General features: G+C 59.5%; 1 protein-coding gene across 3 annotated transcripts; it reads right to left on the bottom strand.

Annotated features, from left to right (window-relative positions):
- Nucleotides 1–1,139: 1,139 nt before the first annotated feature.
- Nucleotides 1,140–21,185, bottom strand: RELT (RELT TNF receptor). 3 transcript variants are annotated; one of them, XM_032166901.2, is made up of 11 exons: nt 20,993–21,185; nt 8,609–8,678; nt 7,157–7,231; nt 6,861–7,027; nt 6,559–6,638; nt 5,315–5,572; nt 3,871–3,951; nt 3,471–3,552; nt 3,051–3,308; nt 2,500–2,698; nt 1,140–2,341 (listed from the first exon to the last, which is right to left on the bottom strand). In XM_032166901.2, exons 2-11 carry the CDS (start codon nt 8,651–8,653, stop codon nt 2,294–2,296), a joined length of 1,293 nt encoding a protein of 430 aa, XP_032022792.1. In that variant the 5' UTR covers nt 8,654–8,678; nt 20,993–21,185; the 3' UTR covers nt 1,140–2,293. The 3 variants fall into 3 exon arrangements, with proteins under 3 accessions (XP_032022792.1, XP_032022793.1, XP_058302740.1); XM_032166902.2 differs by lacking the exon at nt 3,051–3,308; XM_058446757.1 differs by lacking the exon at nt 5,315–5,572.
- Between the last annotated feature and the right edge of the window lie 554 nt (nt 21,186–21,739).

The raw sequence follows: 21,739 nt of genomic DNA, 5'->3' as shown, positions 1-21,739 counted from the left end.
TGAGTGCCTGTAGGTCTTCTTGTCTCCAGGTCTGTCTCCTGAGAGCTCTGGGCCTTCATATCTAGATGACGTGGGACATCCTCCATGGCTGCGTCACAGGTGCCCCCGGGACTGCTCTTGTTGCCCCACCCAGCTGGCCCTAAGCCCCTGACCTATTTCCCATTACCAAACCCTAGCACAGGGGTGTCCAATCTTTTGGTTTCTCTGGGCCACATTGGAAGAATTGTCTTGGGCCGCATATTAACACTAACAATAGCTGATGAACTAAAAAGAAAAGAAAAAAAGCAAAAACGTCTCATAATGTTTTAAGAAAGTTTATGAATTTGTGTTAGGCCCCATTCAAAGCCATATCCTGGGCCACCTGCGGCCCTTGGGCCAGGTTGGAAGCTTGCCCTAGGAATCTTAGATGGAGATGCTCTGTCTTGCCTGGGTGTGGCACCCGCTCCTGTGGCTCCTTTCCTCTCCACACTGGCCAAGCAGGAGCTGAATGCTTTGGAGGCTCCCTGGCATCCTTGGCATAAGGCCCAGGTGCCCACTATGTGTTGGTGCCTGGCCTTTGCACATGGCTGTCCCTCTCTGTGGAACATATTCCCTGGCCCATACATCTTCCTCACCCCTAATTACCTCCCGGGCTCCACACAGTGCATTTCCTCGGGTACTGCGCTGACCAGTGTGGTAGCTTCTGGCCACGTGGCTACGGAGCCCTTGAAATAAGTTCCAATCAAGATGTGTAAGATACACTCCAGATTTCAAAGCAAAAGCAAAAACAGCTCATTCACAATTTTTATACTGATTTTATATTGAAATGAAAATATTTTGGATAGACTGGGTTTAAAAAATATATTAAAATTAAGTTCACCTGCTTCTTTTTATTTTTGAAATGTGATTGTCAGAAAATTTAAAGTCACATATGTGGCTCACACTATTTTTGTGGGACAGTCCTGCCTCTAGCTAGGGGCTTTGGTGAGAACCAGATGAGTTGATGGGTCTCCTCTGGACCCTGCTTCCCTGGCTGCTGAGGTGCAGGAACTGCAAGGGAAGGGCAGCCTGTCACGGTGCCCAACACAGGGCAGGGCTGGACAGGTACAAGTGAAACAGGCGGATAAGCTGGGAAGGGCACAGAGAAAAGGAGCTCCTCGTGACAGCACTTTCCCACCTTTTATTATTCAACACATGGAAGGGGGTGGAGACACAAGGATAGGGCAATGGTGAGTTTCAATAAATAAGAGAAACAGGACGGACAGGCAGTGGGCCCATGCCTGCACGGCCCCACATAAATAACCAGGTTGCTGAGCCAGAGTGGAGGTCGGGGCTGGGCCTGGCAGCCGCCTGCACTGGCCAGAAGCACTGGCACCACAGGGACGCAGAAACCACTGAGGCCCGAGGTGTGCTCCAGCCCCACCAACACTCTTCTCCCTAAAGCTCCTGAGATCTTGGGGCTGGCTGGGCAGGCTAGGGCTCTGTATCATAGTCCTGCCAGGATCGAGTCTGTTTTTTCAGTTTCATTAAAAACAGCTGGAGGAGGGGCAGGCACATGCATTAAGCCCCTTCCATAGGCAGAGCCATGGATGGACAGCCCCGTGGGGACCTTGAAGGCAGAGGCCCTGGAAGCAGCAAAAACGGGGCTAGATAAAGCTTCTAATAGGAGGGATGGTAGAGCCCAGCTCCCCAGTCCCCCACGACCCAGCCCAGAACCTACAAAGAGCTGAAGAGGCCCTGGGTACTGAGACGTCTCTCCTTACTTCACAGTCAGAAAAATGGACCCAGCGATGGCCACAGACGTGCCCAAGATTAGAACCCGGGGACTCAATTCTCCTAGCCCAGGACTTTCTGTTGCCCCTTCCCTTTATAGACCTGCTGGAAGAGGAGGGGGAGGCACATCTGCTCTACGGCCCTGTACAGAGGCAAGGGTGTGGCTAATTACCAATGGGGCCAGGGGTGACGGGCACGGGCCCCTCCCCTCTGCCAAGCCCAGCCCTCTGATGATACAGAGAATCCCGTGGGCTCCTAGGATCCAGCCAGGGCAGGCATGGGGGTTGGGGCATCCTGCAGGGGAGCAACATGGCAGCAGGACCGGGGGCGGGGCTCAGCCTGCTCCTGTACACAGTGCCCGCCGGCCACCTGCCTCCTCACTGGGGCAGACGCTCCCACCTCCAGGCCTTGGTCTTTGCTGTCTCGTCTGCTGGGCCATTGCTTCTCGGTCCTCACAGTCCCAGCTGCAGCTCCATCTCCTCCAGGAAGCCTTCGGAACCTCCCAGGGCAGGGCCTCAGTGTCCTCAGACTAGACCGCCCCTCAGATGACCAGGCTGCTCTCACTTAGCCGGACCACATAGCGATTCTCCTGGCGGACAGGGGTGAGGGGTCAGAGCCGAGTCAGGGGCTGGCTTCTGGCTCCAGGAAAGTGGCCCCTGCCTAGGGCCCGCCACACTTCCACCCCTGCCCCGTCTTTGGTCAGGATTGGCCCAGGTGGCGACAGATACCTTTCTCCTTGACCCTCACCTCGGCCTTGTTCTCTGCTGGGGGCTTCAGCCACTTAGTATGGCTTCCACCACTTCCTAGCAGTGCCTGCTGCTCAGCGGGGAGGCCAGGTTGTGGGGAGTCAGGGAGATCACCCCCCGAGGGCCCAGCCTCCGTGATGGTCTTCACCTCAGACACCAATGAACTTGTCCGCTGCTCAGGAATTCGAGCCACGCGGAACCTGTGAGGAGAGTGGGGCAATCATCCCCGTTAGTGGGGATCCCCAGGCACAGAGAAGGCAGCACATGCCCGGGGTCACACAGCAAGTTCATGGACCAGAGCCTGAGCCTGAGAGGCCTGGGTGCCATGGGGGCTAAGATGCTGCCCTAGGGACGAAAGGGCTCCATGTGAGACACAGCGTAACCGGGAAGTCCTGATCTCTCTGGCCACCTCCACTGTCCAGAGAGGCCCAATAAGGGCAGGGCTCCCACTGAGCAGGGTGCTCAGGGCCCAAGCTGGGGCCCTGCCTCCCCCTCCCGGCCCCCAGGCTGTCACGTCTTTACCTGCCCCTGCTGCGTCTGTGCCCACCTCACCTGCCCACAGACAAGATGGTGATCTCGCCCTGACGCCCTGCCTTGGCCCCAGCCTTGGGAACCCTGGTCGGGTTAGGCAGAAGGCTAGGAGCAGGAGTAGTGGCGGCTACAGCCTCAGGGGACAGCAGCACCTCAGGCCACTTCTTCTGGCTACAACGGGAGCAGCAGGGGCCAGAGAGCGAGGCCAGGCCCTGCACGGTGTGGAGGTGGTGGCGGTGCGGGCAGATGTGTGGCACATTCAGGGGCGCTGGCGGCAGCCTGCAGGGGGCACAGGCAGAAGTGGCCATAGGCCAGGCCAGGGGCAGGAGACCCCAGCAGGGAACAGGGTGACTTGAGGAGGGAGACCCAAGTGGGAGATCCCCAGGAGGCAGGCTGGTTAATGTAGGTTTTGGCCCCGTCATCTCCCACCAGCCCACTCACTTGGACACAGGCCTGTGGCTTGTCTGCACCAGCTGTTTGCTGTGGTACTCTTTCAGCAGCTCCTCCAAGGCCGCAGCATTCTCTGTGGGTAGCTGCAGTCAGACCCTCGTTCTGGCCATATGGGACACGCCTCCCACCCCCTGCCCCAGCAAAGAACCCCCCACCTACCCTCTATACCACCACTCCCAGCCTGGGCTGTGCGCCTTTTCCTCGCACTTCATCAGGCAAGAATGGGAGGCAGAAGTGTGCACTCCTGGGTCAGAGAGCACCAGGCTGCTTGAGGCACCCCGGCAGGGAAGGCAGAGTAGGGCAAGACTCCACCCACCGCAGCTGCCTCACAGGCTCCTGGAGGAAACCCTCCTCTCCTGGGCACTGGGACAGGGTCAGACCTTCTCCTCACCTTTCTTCTCTGTGATCAGGCGTACCAGGACCCCAATGGTGTCCTCATTGGCATCCTCAGTCCGGTAGGCAGGGTTGATTCCTGGGGAAGAGAAGGGCCCTGATCCTTGGGAAGAGGGGGAAGCCACGCTCCTGAGCTAAACCACAGTCTGCCAGCAGAGGGCACCCCTGGCCTTCTTAAGGGCCCTGAGCATGTGCATTTAGGTGACAAGTCTCCCAGAGCCCTGCAAATGTGGGATCCAGGCTCAGAGAAGCCCATACCACCTTCATGACTCAACACCACTGCTTCCTGCACCCAACAGCCCGGGTGCATAGAAGCTTCAGGGCCACGTGAACTCCAGTCATTGAATTGGGCGGGGGAGGGGGCGGTGCGTCAGCGTCTTCTGGGTCTGCACTGTCTCCTCCTCAGCCTCAGGGAGCTGTGGGCTGCCACCCTACCCAGAACTCCCCAAATCTACAGCAAACTGCTATTCCATGGTTTCTCTACCGTGCCCTGTCTGTGTAACAATTTAACTGAGGGCCCCTAGTCAGCTTTGGGCCCAAATCTCAAGGGTGTGAGAATGGTCCATGATGATCAGCCCTGGGCCCAGCAGCAAACAGAGCTCCCCAGGACTTGCACCCAGGCAGCATCCAGCAGTTAAAGGAAGTCTCTAGGAAAACCAGCGCAGTCCCAGGCAAAATGGCCCTGAGTCACCACGTTCCCTCCTGCCGGCTTACTGCTCCTGTCCACTTCCTGACCCCACCAGACTTCAGTGTCAGGACTTAGAAGGGGCTCTGGCTCCCATGCCAGCCCCAGACGGCCCAGGGTGCTAGCATGGGAGATGTCATTTCACTCATGACGTGGCCACAGGCTCCCATGGGCCCAGGGCAGGGTGTGTGCGAGTGGGCCCCTGTCCTGCAGGGAATTAGTGGTCTGGGGAAGAAGGAAAGGGGCCCGGGGCCCTGGAGGTGAAGGTGGTGGCACATGCCTGTCCCTCCGGTTCCAGGCCTTGTAACTCAAACTACAGCCGGGAACTGAAACCCGAGCCCTTCGTGGTGCCTGCCCCGGACAGGACAGCTGCCCTGCCAGCCCTCCTGACACAGGGCACTCCCCCTACTCCAGGCCAGAAGTCACCTTGAGTAACTCCAAGGCCATCCGACCCTGGAACCATACACACAACTGTGGCCTCCAAAGAGTCCAGATCCCCACATCTGGGCAAGGCTTCACCCAGGGCGGGATCCCACTGAAGCCACTTGACCAGCTGTGCCGCCTCTGCTCTGCCCCCACGGCCACACCTCCGTCCCCTCACCTTTCCTCCCATGTTGTCAGTCTGCAGCTGTCACCTCCCAGGCCTCTCCCTCTCAGACCCCAGAAGCCAGGCAGGATTCCGCTGGCAGCCCCCAAGTGGAGCTGGGCCTGAGCTCGTGCCCCCGTCCTCCCCACCTGGACCCCAGCCGGGCCTCACCACTGCCTCCACCTCCAGGGCCGGGCCCGACCTCCTTGTGCGCCGTGCAGTGGTAGCCCTTCCGCTTGAGGAGGTTGCACACCAGGATGCCCAACAGCCCCATGAGGCAGAAGACAGGGACGATGGCGATGACCGCGTACTGGGCAGCTGTCTCCTCTGGGCCACCTGCCCGGGTGCTGTTCCCAGGCTGCCGTGTCTCACCACCGCTGCTGGCCCCTGCTGCCACCTCCACGCCACGTCGGGCCCGCCGCCCCCACTCTGAGCATCACAGATGATGGAGGCAGGACAGACACAGAGTGACACAAACACAGAGAGACAGGGGTCCAGGACCCGAGTCAGTGGGGGCTGCAGGAGAGCCAATGTGCCCAGGGCAGCCCACTCCTCGCCATGCTGGGGATGCAAAGGTCAATCCACTGCCCTCCTGTTTTCTTTTCTGGCCATTGAAGCATTGTCCTGAACAAGGCCTCCTCAGGAAGGCCAGACACCCAGCCCCGCCCTCCCCTCACGCTGGGGTCAGGGGGTGAAGAGATGACATGCAGGACACATGTCTGGGCACAGGGACATGGGATCTGCCTCCCTATGGCCTGGCCGTGAATCTAGTGCCTCAGGGGGTGACTGACTCAATGGCGGGAGGAGGTGCGTGTGTGTACGTGAGTGTGTGCGTGCACTCACTCATCTGCATGGGTTTTTTTAGGCAGGGTCTCACTCTGTTGCCCAGGCTGGAGTGCAGTGGGGCGATCACAGCTCACTGCAGCATGGAAATCATGGACTCAAGCAATCCTCCCGCTTCAGCCTCCCGAGTAGCACCACCACACCCAGCTAATTTTTTATTTCTATTTTTTGCAGACGGGGTCTTGCTATGTTGCCCAAGCTGGTCTCAAAGTGATCCTCCTGCCTTTGGCCTCCCAAAGTGCTGAGATTACAGGCATGAGCCACTGCACTTGGCTGGCATGAATCTCTTTGAAGGGATGGGGACAGGGGACAGGTCAGTATGTGAGTCCCCAGCCCCCAGCTGTGGCTGCCATCTGCAGGACGCTCTCTGCCACTCAGAAGCATGGTGGGCAGAAACAGCCAGGGGAGCGGCTGACTGTGCCCTGCTGGAGACCCTTTGGCTGCAAGCCCTGCCCTGGGCTGCAAGGACCCCACTGCCCCCACATGAATACTGCAGAGGCTGCTGGGCTCCAGCTCACCGGCCCCTCCCACACATACCCCTGCACCAGTCCTAGCCCCAGTCTGCCACTCACCATCACAGCCATGAGTACCCAGAGGTGCCCAGGAACACGGTTGACATGGAATGCGGGGAACCCCCCAAGGCCCAAACCACCTGTGAGGAGGGAAGATACCACTGAGGCCCAGAAGTTTCCCCAAACACTATCCTTAGGAGAGGCTGGATTCCTTCCTACCAGGCACCCTCAGTGGTCCTGCCCCATCCCATTTCACAGATGGGAAGAATGAGGCCTGCTCAGGGTACAATAAGGCTGGGGCCCCAGGATCCAGAGTCCTGGTCACCCAGTCAGGAGCCCTCTCCGCACTCCCTTTGGCTTACCCAGGCCAGCAGTCTCCACAGAGAGTATCTTGAGTTGCCGTGCCCACCTGGGCCTCCAGCCTCCTCCAAAGGCTGCAGCGGGCATGGGGCTGGCATGGGCTGGAGCCCCATGCAGCTGAGAAAGTGCCTGGGGGGCAGGGCCTGCATAATGTGCCCTGCCCCGGGTCCTGTGGGAGGTAAAGGGTGAGAGCACGGCCAGGAACCAAGCCTGAGGACCCTTGGGGGCCAGGCACAGGACTCTGCCCCTGGCCCTCAGGGCCCTCCCAGGACAGGCAGGAGAGCAGGGCAATGCTCACCAGGTCGGGCTCCTCCCCAGGTGGGCACTGCCAAAGGGTTGCTGATGTCAGGGTGGCGAGAGGCCAGGGCAGCAGCTAGAAGAACAGCAGGCATTGAAAGAGGCAGAAAGTGCTGGGTGTGGGGTCTCTGGGGTCATCTATCCCCCACCTATTTCCTGAAACCCCAGTGGTGGGGACCACTGACCACCCCACCCGGGCTTCAGGGACACACTCTTCTAACCTCAATCCCCACACTGAGGAAAACCTGTCCTGTCCCAGACCTGCTGCAAGACCAGTACCTGGGCAGGGAGAGAGCCACATCTGGCTCTGGAAAGTGCTGGGAAGCCCCAGATAAGGCCACATCAGGATCTCAACCCTTCCAGCTAACCAGAATGATGAGGAGGAAATGCTTCTGAATCCTCTCTCATATTCTGCCCCCCTTCCTCCTACTTTGGGTCCATCCCTGCCCCCATTACAGCTGGGCATATCATTAACCAGCCTCGTTTATAATCCCTGGAGCCAAGTCTGCGGGTGGCGCTTCCTATTCTGGGCCCTCCCTTCAGCGAAAGTCTCCAGGACCACATCCTCTTCCGCAACCTCCCCTCAAGGCGAGGCTACCCCATTCACACCCACACACCCAAACAGGGAGACATATCCCAAAAGAAAGCTCCATCTTCTCAGTGTGTGTCCCCAGCCCATTTCACTAGGAGTTCTCTCTGCTTCCCATTCTTAGGAATGAACTGTCTCTCCTGAATCCCTCCTGGAGGAGACCTCAGTCCCCCAATTTGGCCTAGGCTGGATGAGGCTACCATCAGCCGCCCTGGAGATGGAATAGGGATCTCCTCAAACCCCAGAGTGGCTCCCAGCACCTGCTAAGGCTGGAAGGACTCCAGTACATGGAGCAACCCCTTAGCAAGGCCCAAGGCCAAGTCTCACCCTCCCTGAGCTTCCAGCGTCACAGCAGAAAGATGGGCCCCAGGGCAGACCCCAAGATGCTGCAAGTCTGTAATGTGGACTTGCCTGCAGCTCCGGGAAGCTGGTCTGATCCTGTGATACTCGGACCTGGAATCTGGGACCCCCCAGACCAATACAGATCTCGAACCCCAGCACCTGAGGTGCTATGGCTCTCAGGGTCCAAATCCCAGGCCTCTTTTGCCCAGTTTCCTCTTGGTGCCCAGCATACCCTCTGGGCTGGGCTCCATTCTCACGCCTGCGTGCCAACGGGCATCTTGCCCTCAGCCATGCCTGCCTTGCCCATAAATGCCAGCAAGCCCTTCCTTCTCCATCTCCCTGACAAGCCTGGGTGGGCCCAGAGGTGCTTCCTAGGGTCTGACTGCCTCAGATTCTTCAAGAGCTGAGTAACTGAGCGCTGCCCAGCACAGGGTTCCCCAGGAGTGTCTGCACCCTCTTGCTGGAGGGCTGCAGGGCTGAGGGTGCGGCTTTTCTCCTTCCCAGGGCCCATCCCCAACTCACCATAAGGAAGCAGGACAGGGGCCGGCACAGCAGTCTTGGCTTCATCCTCAGGCCCCTGGTGGTCGCCGGCCTAGGGCAGATGGAGAGGAGGCTCGGCAGAGCGGCAGGGACAGGCAGGCAGCTGCTGTCCCCTCAGCACCACTTCCAGGATGACAGGACTCATGGGGAGCAGGCAAGGTGCTGCTGGGCAGGCAGAGCCTGGGGCGGCCGGCTCCACACCTACAAGCACAGGCCCGAGCAGAGGGGGCTGCCCTGCCTGGGAGCCAGCCTCACGGGGCAGCACAGGCAGGAAGGCAGGAAGAAGGCTCTGCAGGCTGGGAGGCTTCCCAGAGGAGGAAGGGCTTCCTTCCCCTTCCTTAAACTGCCAGGTGCCCCGAGGCATCAGCAGGGGAAGGAAGCGCGTGTGGCGGCCTGTGTCCGTGATGACAGGGTTGCAACCAACACCCAACACCCCAGCCCGGCCTCCACACTCCAGCCCAGTGCTCCAGGTTCAGGCCCCCGCCGCCCCCTCCTCACAGGTCTGCAGGCATGCCCGGCCTCTGCCTTCACTCCTGCTGGTTCTGGTCCAAGGAAGGCCTTTTCCTTTACCCTTCAAAGCCCAACACGAAGGCCTCTCTTTCCAGAAACTTCTCTAGAATATTTCCCCAAAGTGGGTCTGGCTCCCACAGCTCCCCACCCCATCTAGGTCCTGGTCCTTCCGCATGGCCACTGTCCACACCTCTTCCAGGGAGGCTGACTCCTCCCTTGAGGCTGGAACGTGTCTGGCCATAGCTCTGCCCCTGGCAGACCTATGGGGCTGGGGTGGTCACGGCAGCCAATGCGCTGTCTTTGTCATCTCTCCAGCACCTACTGCATGCGGGCAATGGAGAAATCGGTATGAACAAGACAGACAAGGTCCCTGTCTGCAGGGAGCTCCATCCCAGGGGAGACCCAACTGCAAACAGAGAGGTGCCCCCGCCAGTTGGTGGTAAGTGCCAAGAAACGAAATAAAGCAGAGTGGGAGTGCCGTGTGTGACACTTCAGAGAAATATCCATGGTGGCGCCACGGCCCACCGGTCTGAGACTGAGGCCCCCAAGCCCAGACGGTAGCCTGCTCTGGAGAAGCCTCCAGCCAGTGGACAAGGTGGACACAGCAGGACAAAGGACTCACATCAGACAGCAGAAGGGACAGGTGGCAGAGCAAGGAAGTCCACTGTGTACTTCCTGGAGGCCTGGCTTCAGGGGCACGAGGCTGAGGAAAGCTGTGCTCCTCAGGCCACATGCAGCCTCTGAAGTCCAGGGGCAGCCTGGGAACCCAGCCACTGGCTCAGGGCCACCACAGGCTGAGGCCCTCGCTGTGACTCCAAGCCCCGTGAGGTGAGAAAAGCGCCTCCTGTGGTAGTCCCAAGTCACTCAGAGGCCTTTCCCTGCAGGCAGCCCGGCCTTCCCACCTAGAATAGCAGCCCAGGAAACCGATCTGTCTACCCGCCCTCCCTCTTGGCAGATCTCAGAGGGGCCCAGGGTTTGAGTTACACTCAGGGGAGGGAGTGGGCAGCAGTCACATCATCTCAGGACTCTCCAGGTCACTGGCAGCCACTCTGGGTCCCAGGCCAGCTCAGGGGAAAGCCAGGGACAGGAGAAGGTAGGGCCACAGTGTAGGGTGGAGGCCACACTTGGCAGTCAACACCCAACAGATGGCAGTACCCCCAGGCCATTTGGGGAGGGCCCCCTGTCCCTCCTCAAATTTGCTCACAAGTCTTCCTTCCAGTTTCTGCCCCAAAGTGTCCTGTGCCCTTGCCAGGGCCCAGCTCCCACCTCGAGCCTGTCTCCCCATGGCTCCTCCCCTGTCCTTTGAGGGATCTAACCCACAGACCTGACCATAAGCCCTGAGTCCTCAGGCTTCACTTCCCCACTAGGCCTGACTATGTAAGAGCCCAATGCTGGGGGTGGGGGCAGGCTGTGGCGGGCATGGTGGCTCACACCTGTAATCCCAGCACTTTGGGAGGCAGAGGCAGGTGGATCACGAGGTCAGGAGTTCAAGACCAGCCTGGCCAAGATGCTGAAACCCCGTCTCTAGTAAAAATACAAAAATTAGCCGGGTATGGTGGTGCACACTTGTAATCCCAGCTACTCAGGAGGCTGAGGCAGGGGAATCACTTGAGCCTGGGAGGCGAAGGTTGCAGTGAGCCGAGATTGCGCCACTGTACTCCAGCCTGGGCGACAGAGCAAGACTCCATCTCAAAAAAAAAAAAAAAAAGACAAAGCCGGGGGAACCGTGACTAACCCAGCAGCCCAGCCCCCGGCTCTAGCAGCCCTCCATGTCCCCAAGGTAGGCCCAGAGGGCTGACGCGGGGGTGAAAAGAGGCCAAGCAACCACAGTAGAGAGCCCTAGAACCACCCCAACCCTGGGTGGCACCTGCTAGGTGACCTGAGCCCACAGGGAACAGCTGTGCAGCTGCTCATCTGCAGACAGAAGCAGAGCTGTGTGATCTAGAACTTCCAGGAAGAAAGCAGGGTCCAAAGGCCCAGACTCAAAGCCAGCGAGGGCCCACTCCAGCACACGCACAGACACTGCCACCTAGGGCCTTGTGCCTTCTAATTACACACCTTCTCATTACCCCAAACCTGCACTTACTCCAGTCTGGCTGCCCAGCCCCCACACTCAGCCCAGACTGAGCCCCCGCTGGACTTGCCCAGTCAGATAGAAAGGCCTGGTGTACACACATGTCCACACCTGCTGCTCAGCACCCCTCACCCCCTGCCTCACGAGGCCTCCACTGTCTAAAACAGCCCTGGAACCGTGACCAAAAAAACAGTTCAGATGGAAGCCCCCTTGGCTGGGAGGGGATTTGTGAAGGTCCCATATCCGCCTCTGCCTCATCCTGAAGGCTGGGCAGTTAGTGAGGCCCCAGAGCCTCCGATGCTTGACAGAGGAGAGCCACACCCAGCCACACTGGATGGGGAGGAGGGGCCCCAGGGGGGTAGCAGAGAAGGAACTTAGCTTAGAGGCCACTCCTCCCATGTCTCCTAGCATGGGGCCCAGTCTCCACTGCCACCAACTCCCTGTGGGACCTTCACATCACTGGGTCTCAGTTTCCTCATCTACAGAGATGGGGACATTCATCTCACTGGCAAGGCCGTCACGAAGTTTTTGGGGAATTTCTGTTTTGTTTTGTTTTTCTGAGACAGTGTCTCACTCTGCCATCCAGGATGGACTGCAGTAGCACGATCACAGCTTACTGCAACTTTGAACTTTTAAGTGATCCTCCTGCTTCAGCCTCCTGAGTAACTAGGACTGCAGGCATGCCCCACCATGCCTGGCTAAACTTTTAAATTTATTTTCTGTAGAGACGGGGTCTCATTATGTTGCCCTGGCTGGTCTCCAACTCTTGGGCTCAAGCGATCCTCTCGCCTTGGCCTCCCAAAGTGCTGGGATTCCAGGTGCGAGCCGCTATGCCCAGCCAGTCATGGGGTTTAAAGGAGGTAATGAAGCTAAAGTAGGTCATGGGATTTCCTTCTCCACAGCCCTTCTCCTCTGCCCTGCTGGCAGAGGGCTGTGATTAAGTATTTGTTTGCTTACTTGTTTATTCCTTGCTCCCCCACCAGACAGTGGTGAGGGCAGGGATGTCTGTTTTATGTGCCACAAAACTCCACACCCAGCCCCATGTCTGAAGCGGGAGACCTCCAAACAGACTCACAAGGCGGGGAGGGTTTCCTCAGACTCAGCCCTCCAAAAAAATGCCCAAACAATGAGAACCAGAAATTCCCTGGAGAAAAGCCAACTAGCAAAGGCCATGGCCAGACCCCCAAGCTGAGGGCCCTAGACCGCGATTGAGGCCACAGGCGGTGGAGCCCCAGGGAGGTGCAGCCCCGAAGGCCTCAGAGAAAGAGGAAGCTGTGCCACCAGCCCAGGCCACAGGCAGCTTCCCCTTTCCCAGAAGCTCGCTGGGGTCACCCGGGCCCTGCCACGCCACTCCCCCTCCCCTAGGCAGGGCCCTCCCCTTCCCTACAGTCCCTAAGCTCTCCCAGGGCTTGCGCCCATTGCTCCTGCCCCCTTGCCCTGTCTCTGGCCTCCAGGTCAGTCCCGCCCTGCAGCCTAGGTGCCCTGACACCCAGTTCTGGCGCCGGCTCCAACCACCCTCAGGATGGCGTCGTGATGCGCCCCCGCCAACCTCCCCCACCCACACGCCTGCCACGCTGAGTGCTTTCCACCCTCACACACGCTGCACCTGCTTTCTGCTCTCCCCTCATCGCTTGGCCAGCACCCACTCTTCCTTAGAGCTCAGCTCGAAGTCACTTCCTCCTGGAAGTACCCTCTCCCTCACCTCCCCCTCAGCATTCATGGTGCCATGCAGATCCCATTACCTAGCCCTTTCCCCACCACGAGCTGCCTGCTCCATGCCCAGTGCCGACCTGGGTGGGTATGGGCTGATTTGGGGGAGGAGGCAGAAAAGGCACTCTTGGTAGAGAGCCTAGCTATGCCGAGCTAGAAGGGCATAGCTGGTACACAGGCTGGGTACACAGCCAGTGCTGGGTTCACCCTGGTGGGAATCTGGAGGGTGGGAGGGTGGAGGAGATGGGAGGAGTCTGGAGGAGTCTGGGAAGGTTGGTGGGCAGTGCTCAGGTCACACCAAGGCTCAGCTGCCTGCCCAAAAGCCTGCACGTCCCCCTAGGGCCTATGGGAGCCTGGAAGGGTTAAGCAAGGGAGGGAGAAGAATGAACAGTTCGGTCTCAGCAGGCTGCCCAGGCTGCCTGCCAAGAGAGGCTGCACTGGGGGAGATGGAGGTGGGGGCCGATGCCCACCTGGAGCAGGGCAGGTGGGGAGGCAGCTACTCCGCTTCCCAGATAGTGGCTCCTGAGCCTGTGGACCTTCCTCTGGCCTCCAGAGGCTAGGGTTGCCTGGAAACACAGCTGGACACAGGCCTCCCTTGGCAGTGGCCGCACCCAAGGCAGGAAGACAAAGGCCACCCATCAACAGAGAAATCCAGGTTAGCAAGGAGCCCAGCGGTTCCCTGGCAACTGGGGCTGAAGTAGGGCAGTGACCACGCTGAGTGGCTTTCCCTCCTCCACACTCACAGGGAAAGGAACGGACCCCAGCCCTGTGCAGGCCGGGCCCTCGTCCTGGGTTGCTGCCTTTCCTTGCAGGAGAAGTGAGCATTCCTGTTCCACGGCTGGACAAACTGAGGTCAGGGGAGGTCACTGGCGGGGGTCACACAGCCAGTAAGAGATGAAGCAGGAATGGAGCCCAGGACTGTCTCTTTTCTGTCTCCTTTTGCCCTGCAACTTAGCCCAGAACCTGGCACATAGTAAATGTCCTTGCAGTGTTTGCCAACCTGATGGTGGAAGCTAGCAAGCTAGTAGCACCCAGTAGGTGGCTCAACTGCGGGTCTGTTACTAAGGACCCAGGAGGGCCCCAGGAGAAGGTGCTGTCGTCTGCACCGCCATCCCATGGGACCTCTAGGAGTTGCCTGCATCTATACTCATTTGCATATTGTTCTAGTCTGTGCCAGCTCTGGCAGGAAAGGGAGCTGTGAACTGAAAGAGGCAGGAAGACCGGGGAAGTCTGGGAATTCCCAGAGCGGGGAAAAAGAGGTCCCAGGGTGGAGCCCCAGCTTACTAGGGCTGCTGCTGGGAGCTCAGAGATGTGCGGAGGCTGGCTCAGGGCCACTCAGTGAGACAGGTGTTCCACTCCCGCCCCTTCCCACAGCCCTGGGCAGCCATGAGCTTCCAGGTCACCACGATGGGGTATAAATCTCTCAAATTCTAGGCCCCTAATCCTGTACCACCTCGAGGCCAGGCAGCAGCTGCTCCCCAGCCCACTCTCAACCACACCCCCAGAAGCTGGGCATGGTTCTGCACCTCAGACCTCCTGGCTGCCACCGGGCCTAGGCTTCCGTGGCTCAGGTGGATGGGGTGGGGCTGAGGCTAACGGGGCTAAATTGGCCCCTTGAGGCCAACAAAAGGGCTGAGGTGGCCACACCTGGCTCACCCAGCGCCTCCCAGTCTGGGTATGGTACAGGTGCAATCCTCGCTCCACTTCCTGGGCCGAGTCTGGGGCTAGAGGAGGGATGTCTGAGACCAGACAGTTATCTCGGGCAGAGAGGGGGTTCTCTAACCCTTCTCACTGAGCACTACTGCCTGTCCCCTTCCCACTCTAAGCTGGGTCTCACTGAACCCCTCAAAGACAGTGTTCCATGCTTCACACAGAAAAAACTGAGGCTCAGAGATGCCAAGTGGTAGCCTGTAACAACTTCACCTTGAAGGAGATGAAATTTACCTACCCTGGAGTAGGGGCTACTGGCAGGCGGCCCTTGCCTGAGCCACCCAGGCCTGGTATCTCCACTGCTTCTGGCCCACCATCAACCTCTCAGCACCACGGACAACCCTGTGTTGCCAACCCTGGCCCTGAGACAGGACAGCAACGGGTCTGGCGGTGCTGAAGGACACCTCACTGCAGCCCCAGCTCATGCTCTGCTACCTCCAAGAAGCCACCTTTGCCACCTGCCCCGGCCATAAACCTGATCCCGAGTCCCTAATGTGCTCAGCATGGGCCCTGCCCCCAATCACCCTGACCTGGAAGACCTGGGCAGAGGCTTTGGGAGGGACTTGGGGGAGACCACAGCCCTGGTCTGCCCCATTCTCCAACTCTCCCCAGACTTGCGGTGCTAGGGAAGGAGGCGCCCCCAAGGCCATCCCAGGTAAGGACCTACCCAGTGGAGCTATGCTGAGGACTGGGGTCAGTGCAAGTGCAGTGGTGGGGCAGGGAGGAGACAAAGTTGGGCCCTGGAGCAATCCACCAGGGTTCAGACTCTGGCTCTGTCACTTCGTGGATCTGTGGCCTTGGGCAGGTTACTTACCCTCCCTGAGTTTCGGGGTCTTCCTCTGCAAACAGGGGTGCTAGTCCGTGCCTCATGGGATACTGAGGGCTCTCAACACAGCTCCACGAGGGCCAGAGGAACCCAAGCTCAGGACCAAGCAACAGCCAGCCGAGGTCACCCAGAGGCTTGGGTGTGGCAAGAGTGCTTTGGGGAACTCCATGTAAATCCTGGCAGCACAAGTAGAGGGGCCTCGGCCTCTCTGGGAGGGCCCTGGGTGCCCATGTCCCAGCCCCTGTACAGGCCTGCATCCACCTGCTCCCACACCAGCCAGGGCCATGGTCAGGTATGTAAGGGGTAGTTCAGCAGTCAGGAACCCAGCCCCAACTTCCCAAGCCTGTTTCCCAATTACACCACTGCAGCTGGCCTCACGGTGTGGTGGAGGACTCAGCGTTCACAGGCAACAGGGGCTCTTCTTACAATCAGGCCTTGGGCCAGCCATCCCCTCCTGTAGGAAGCCTCCCCAGCCTCCCTGTCAAGAGGGCCCCCTCCCCTCTCCAGACTCCCCCACCCCCTCACCCCTGCCATCAGTTTTCAGTCTCCCTTGACTCCTCGAGAAGGGGTGAGGCTCCTTGAGGGAGGGAGGGAACGGGTGTGTGCAGGAGGCCAGGCACATAGCAGGCCGGTGGTGTGAGTGGCCAAGGTCCTCCCCTCTCACTGCTCCTCCTCACAGCGCATGCACTGGGCTAAGCACAGGTCCCTCCTCTGGAAGCCTCCACTCCTCTCTCTACCTGCACACTCAGACCCTGACTCTAACTGGCTATATAGAGGTTCCCACTGTCCCCCTCTGTCTGTGACAACTAGCCAGGGCACTTGCTCACAGCCACATGGGCAGTTTATTTATAGCGCTCTCATCTTTCCCAGAGTGGCCTAGGAAAGAACTCTGGCCTTCAAGGCCAGCAGACCTGGGTTTGGATCCCAGTGACACTGGGGCCTGGCAAGTGCCTCCTCTCTCTGGGCCTTGGTTTCCCTGCCTGTGCTTGGAGGGAATGATGACCCCCAGGAGTATAAGGCTAAGGATGTGACAGCCTCCCGGGCCATAATCCCAGGGATGGGCAGAGTAGGGATGCAGCATTGGCTCTTGTCCTCTCTGCCACTCCAGCCCCACTCAGCAGCACCAAGCCTAGGCCCAGACAGACACGGGCTCAGCACACAGTGGGTGTTCTCTCTGTCCAGAGACCACATCCCTGCACCCCCATCGATCCTGAGTGGGGAATGGCGCCAAACACGCCCTGCTGAGTGATCTCAGGCAAAACCCCTTCCTCTCTGGTCCTCTCTCCTGCTGACCTGGCAGAAGGGCTGGCCCCATAACAGAGGTAATCAGGTCCCGCCCAGCCAGACTGGGTACTGACCAGCCTGGCCCTTCTCGAGAAACTAATGTTAGAATTGTCAGACAAACCCCTCGACCCTCACCTCCTGCCTGGAGACCAGGCTGGGGGCTGGGCAGGATCTGGAGTACCTGACTCCAACACAAGTGGCTGCATGACTCAGCCTAGGGCTGCTCTCTGAGTCGAGGTTCCCCCATACCAACTTGGAAAGGAGAGGGCCCGGGTCAGTGCTGTTGTGAGGAAATGCTGGGCCCACAGCCTGGCGCACAACAGGGCCTGAGCAGGGACAGTTGCCTCTACTGGCTCAAGATTTCGAGGACCATGGCAAGCACTACACTTGCCCCCTACCCACAGGAGTGGCCGTTGAGTCTCTGCCCCCACCCCCCAGCACACATTCTGCCTCAGGTCATGGTAAGCACCAGAGACCTGGGGGCAAATCTCCCGGTGCCTCCCAGCACACAGGTGCTGGGATCCTAGAGCAGCTGCCCTTCCTCAGGAAGAGGTCTCGTCAGCACAGAGACGGCAGTGGGAGGGGATGGGCTGCTAGCCACGCTGGCCCCACCAAGCTGAGCATGCGGTGCCCACAGGTGCCCCAAACCTGTGCCCATTCCCCAGCAGTGAGGGAGGACACCTGGCAGGTGGCCCACAACAATGAAGACAGACTAATTTCGGGCCAGGAGGGCTTCCTGGGCGAGGTGGAGCTGGGGCTATAGTCTGGATGGCCAAGAGGATTCTAGAAAGAGGGAAGCTTTAAAAGCAAAGGCAAGGCAGACAAGGCATCTGGCAAGGAGAGGCGAGGGTGAAGATGTAAATTCTGAAAGGCCTTGGAAGGAAAGGCCTCAATGCCAGGTGAGGAGTTTGAACTATACTTTGTAGGTGAAAAGCAAGAGTACTTTATGGAGGTCACTCTGGCAGTGTGTGGGAGAGCCGACATGGAAGCACAGAAGCTACAACCAGAGCCTGGGCAGGGATGGCAAGGCCAGAGCTGGAATATGAGGCAGGCCGACGTCGGGAAGGTGTGTCTTGGGCCTGCTTCCAGTGCTGGCCAACCTCCAGCCGCCAAGGAAAGTGTGGACACAGAATGGCAAACTCAGGACAGAAGGCAGGTACCCTGTCTGGAAGGTGAAGGTTCTGGGAGTCCTTGGGTAAGTCCCTGAATTCTCAGAACCTCAGTCTCTCCTTCTGTGAAATGAGATTGGGCCTGATCCTATGACTAGGGGCAGGTGCTGACTGGCCCTCAATGTCTCCTTGGCTAGACATAGAGCCCTCCTTCCAGCAGCTATCACACCAGTCCCAACTGTGGTCACAAGTGGAAACCCAGCCTGGCCCCACTGTCATCCCCAGAGGCCCAAGTTCCCAGAAAGGTTTGGCTTGGCCAGGGCACAGGCTGAGGCTGGGGGCCTCCTTCAAGACTGGGATAAGGAGAAGTTAACTCTTCCCCTCTTGCTCCCCCTCCCAGGCCCTAAGCTATTTCCACCTCTTTGCTGAGGATGGAAATAACTCGGGCTCAGCCCCTAGAGACCACGACAGCTATTTTCATCAGCCCCAAGAAGCACAGCTCCAGTCATTGCAGAGAGGACTGAGGGACACCCTGATCCCCAGTTCCAGTTCTTGGCCAAGTGGCAACAATGGTCAGAGCCAAAAGGGGTCACTGGGAAGAACAGGGAGACCGAGGCCCAGAGAGACTAGGGACTAGCTCAAGGTCACTCCCTGTCTGCTCCCCACCACAACATGGAGGTGGATTTGGGGAAATGCCTCTAGAGCAACTGCAAAGGGGAGGGGGCCTCTCAAGTACGATGAAGGTCACCTGGGACTCTCAATTTTCCCTGCCACCCCTAAGCTGTGCTGCTAACTCCATACACTCTTCAAAGCCATGGGGACACCCCCAAAGCCAGGTCCAGGCTCTAGAAGGCAGGGGACACGTCTTTCTGGTGATGTCTGGTTGGGAGTGAAGTCTGGGGAAGAACAGGAAGACCATGTAACCCACCCATCCCCAATGTTCCAGACATGTGTGCACACACACAAATCACACTTAGAACTCACAATGTAATGCCCTGGCAAGGCCACGCCTTCTAGCCCAAGTTTGAGAGACAGAAGTCCAGGAAAGCCATGAACAGTTATTAGGAAGGTGGGTGATCCTCTCTCCCAGCATCTCACAGGTCTCCGGGGTCAGAAGACCTGAATTCCAGTCCTGGCACTGTCCTGACTCTGTATGACCTTGGCCAAGTCACTTTGCTTCTCTGATCCTCAGTTCCTTTCTCTGAAACACAGTCACTACATCTCAGAATCACTGTGAAGATTCAACAAAACAGAACACCATGAAATGTTCAGAACAGTGCCTGACACTGTCCTCCACCCCTAGAACGTAATCAGCATTTTCAGAAGACCACAGCAGAAGACAACTACCAGATCCTACAGCAAGTGCCACCCTCTCCTAGACTAGGGAGCTCAGCTTCCACCCCACCCTGCATGAACCCCCACAGACCTTCGTATGGGAGAAGGGGCCTCAGAAGGGTCTTGCCCAGATGGCGAAAGGGCCCCGCTCCAGCTCTCCAGCAAGAACCTAGCCTCCCAGACCAGAGGCCACTCCTGGGGAACAAGTCTCTCCCCACTCTCCCCCAACCCAAGGAACTGAAGAAAGGACACCCAGACAGAGGAGTGAATGTCTGTGGATTTAGGGATCCATATTGTCTATGGATCCATTTCGTGACAGAGGACCAGGAAGCCTTTGGTTGGGAGGCTAACGTTTCCTTGACCAGTTTTGGAGAAGGCTGTGCTTCCAACCCTATCAGTAGCCCCTGAGTGCAGCCCCTGGGCCACTGTGCCCCCAAGAGAAGCCTGCCCCCACCCCCCACTGCAGTCTTTCTGCCTGAAGGGAAAGGAGAACACAGGCGGTTGACCCAAAAACAATAGAGGATCCCAAAGTGATGATTCACAGTCCATTCAAAGCCCAACACCTCAGTGTGCAGATGGGGAGACTGAGGCCTGCGTGGGGGAGGGGGGGAGGGGGGCAGGGGGGGTCTGAGAACAAGACTGTGTCCGGGTCCACTGAGAATACAGATTACACAGTGGCAGAACTTTGCCAGGTGTAGGGACTTCAATGCATGAGTGTGTGGGTGCAGGTGGGCGGGGGGACGCTGAGACTGCCACAGGGCCCCTTCCCTGCTGCCAGCTGGGCCACCCCACCAGATGTTGCCCAGCCTCGGCTTTCTCCCTCGGCCAGGGCCTATCCCTCAGGGTCCATCTCCTCACTAAGCTGAATTCCTGAGGGGTGCCCTCGTGGGGACAGTCCTGGAGACCCTTGTCTCCTGGCTCCCCAACTTCCTAATCGCCCCCCATCTGCTGGAAGGTGTCCTAGGTCCGGTCCCTCCTCCTCCTGCCTCTTACTCATCATCGCCCTAGGCGCAGACACACACACACACACACACACTGACACCACTTGACCCCACACGCACACCATGGTGCCAGCGAGCTCGGCTCGTTCTCAGTCACTCGGGCTCCTCTCCCTCTATTTCACACTCACAGTAAAGGGTGGCCCTGGCCCTGCACCGGTCACGCCCCAAGCCACGCAGTTCGTGACCCCAGTGACCCCGGGTCTCTCCCTCACACAACACACGCACACACGCTGCCTGTCTCCCACACACAGAGCCCCTCTGTGTCGCCCGCTCGGCCCGGCGTCACCGCCCAGTGTCCCAGCCACACGTTCGCCCGGCCAGGCCGCCTCACGCGCCGTGTCACCCACAGTCACGGGCTGACACCGTCCAGACCCCCCCTCGGCCGCCCCGCGCCGCAGCCGCGCCGAGGCGCCGCCGTCCAGTCCGCCCCACAACCTGGTCTCGGTCCAAGTTTCCCGGGCCAGGGACCGCTGCGGGCCCCGCCGGCCCCTCACACCGCAAGTTCCGCTGCTTCCCCGCGCGCCCCCCGACAGCCACCGCGCAGGGCCGGCCCGGAGTCGCGGCCGAAGGACCTGCAGTTCACGGTTTTCGGAGACTGGTGGGGGCTGGTGCGCGGAAGGCGCCGGGACAGGACGCGAGGCGGGTGGAGTGGGAGGGGCGGGGGCGCGCGGCCGGGCTGCAGCATCCGCCGAGCCCGCGAACTTCCTCAGAGACGCTGGGAGGCTGGGGGCGCCACTAGGGTCCGTATCCCGCTGGCCCGGCCGCGGAGAGCGGACTCTGGATGGGCGCTCCGCGCGCCCTCCTTACCTGGCCTCGCCGCGGCAGCTCCACCTCGGCTCCCAGTTCGACTCGGCGCCGCGGCCCAGCTCGGCGAGCGCCCGGACAGCCGCGCAGCCTGCGCGCCTTTTGAATGAATCGCCGGCCGGGCCGGGAAGGTGCGCAGACCCGCCCCCGCGCGTCACGGCCGCCGGCCCCGCCCCCGACGTCAGAGCACGGGCTGCGCCCCCCGCCCGACTCACCCCGAGCCGCGGAGGGGCTTGCAGCTCTGCCGCCGGGCGGCGCTGCTCTACGTCGCCCTCTCTCGCGCCCCTGGGAACTGCAGGGGGCTGCGCGGGACTGGGCGGCGGGGCCCAGAGGGCTTCTTGCATCCGCCTCTTCAGGGCTCCGAACCAAGAAAGAAGGGGTTGTGCGAAGCAAGATAAAGAGACTGGAGACTGAGATACTCCTCTGGGCCCTCTCAGCATTGCCAGTGTAACTAGAGCCACCTCTGCCCCTTTCTGGGCCTCATCTTCCTCCTGCCAGTTGGTGGCCAGGAAGAATAACCTCACTTTGCCTTGTTGACGAGGCCCAGGCCCAACCCTGGAAACCCTCACCTAGTTGGCGAAAAGGCCTGGGGAAGGTGAGTCTATAAAGGAAGCCCACACGGTGGTCTTCAGCACATCCTTCAAGCCCTAGTGAAATCCTCCAGGAGGCGTCTCCTGCCTCCACTCCCCCACTCCCCCACTCCCCGCACCACTTCTCTCTGCCAGGGTAGTTAGTTTCCCTCCAGCAGGA

The sequence above is a fragment of the Hylobates moloch genome, unplaced genomic scaffold (genome assembly GCF_009828535.3).
Source record: "Hylobates moloch isolate HMO894 unplaced genomic scaffold, HMol_V3 SCAFFOLD_11, whole genome shotgun sequence".
Lineage (NCBI taxonomy): Eukaryota > Metazoa > Chordata > Mammalia > Primates > Hylobatidae > Hylobates > Hylobates moloch.
This window is presented reverse-complemented; position numbering and strand designations above follow the sequence as displayed.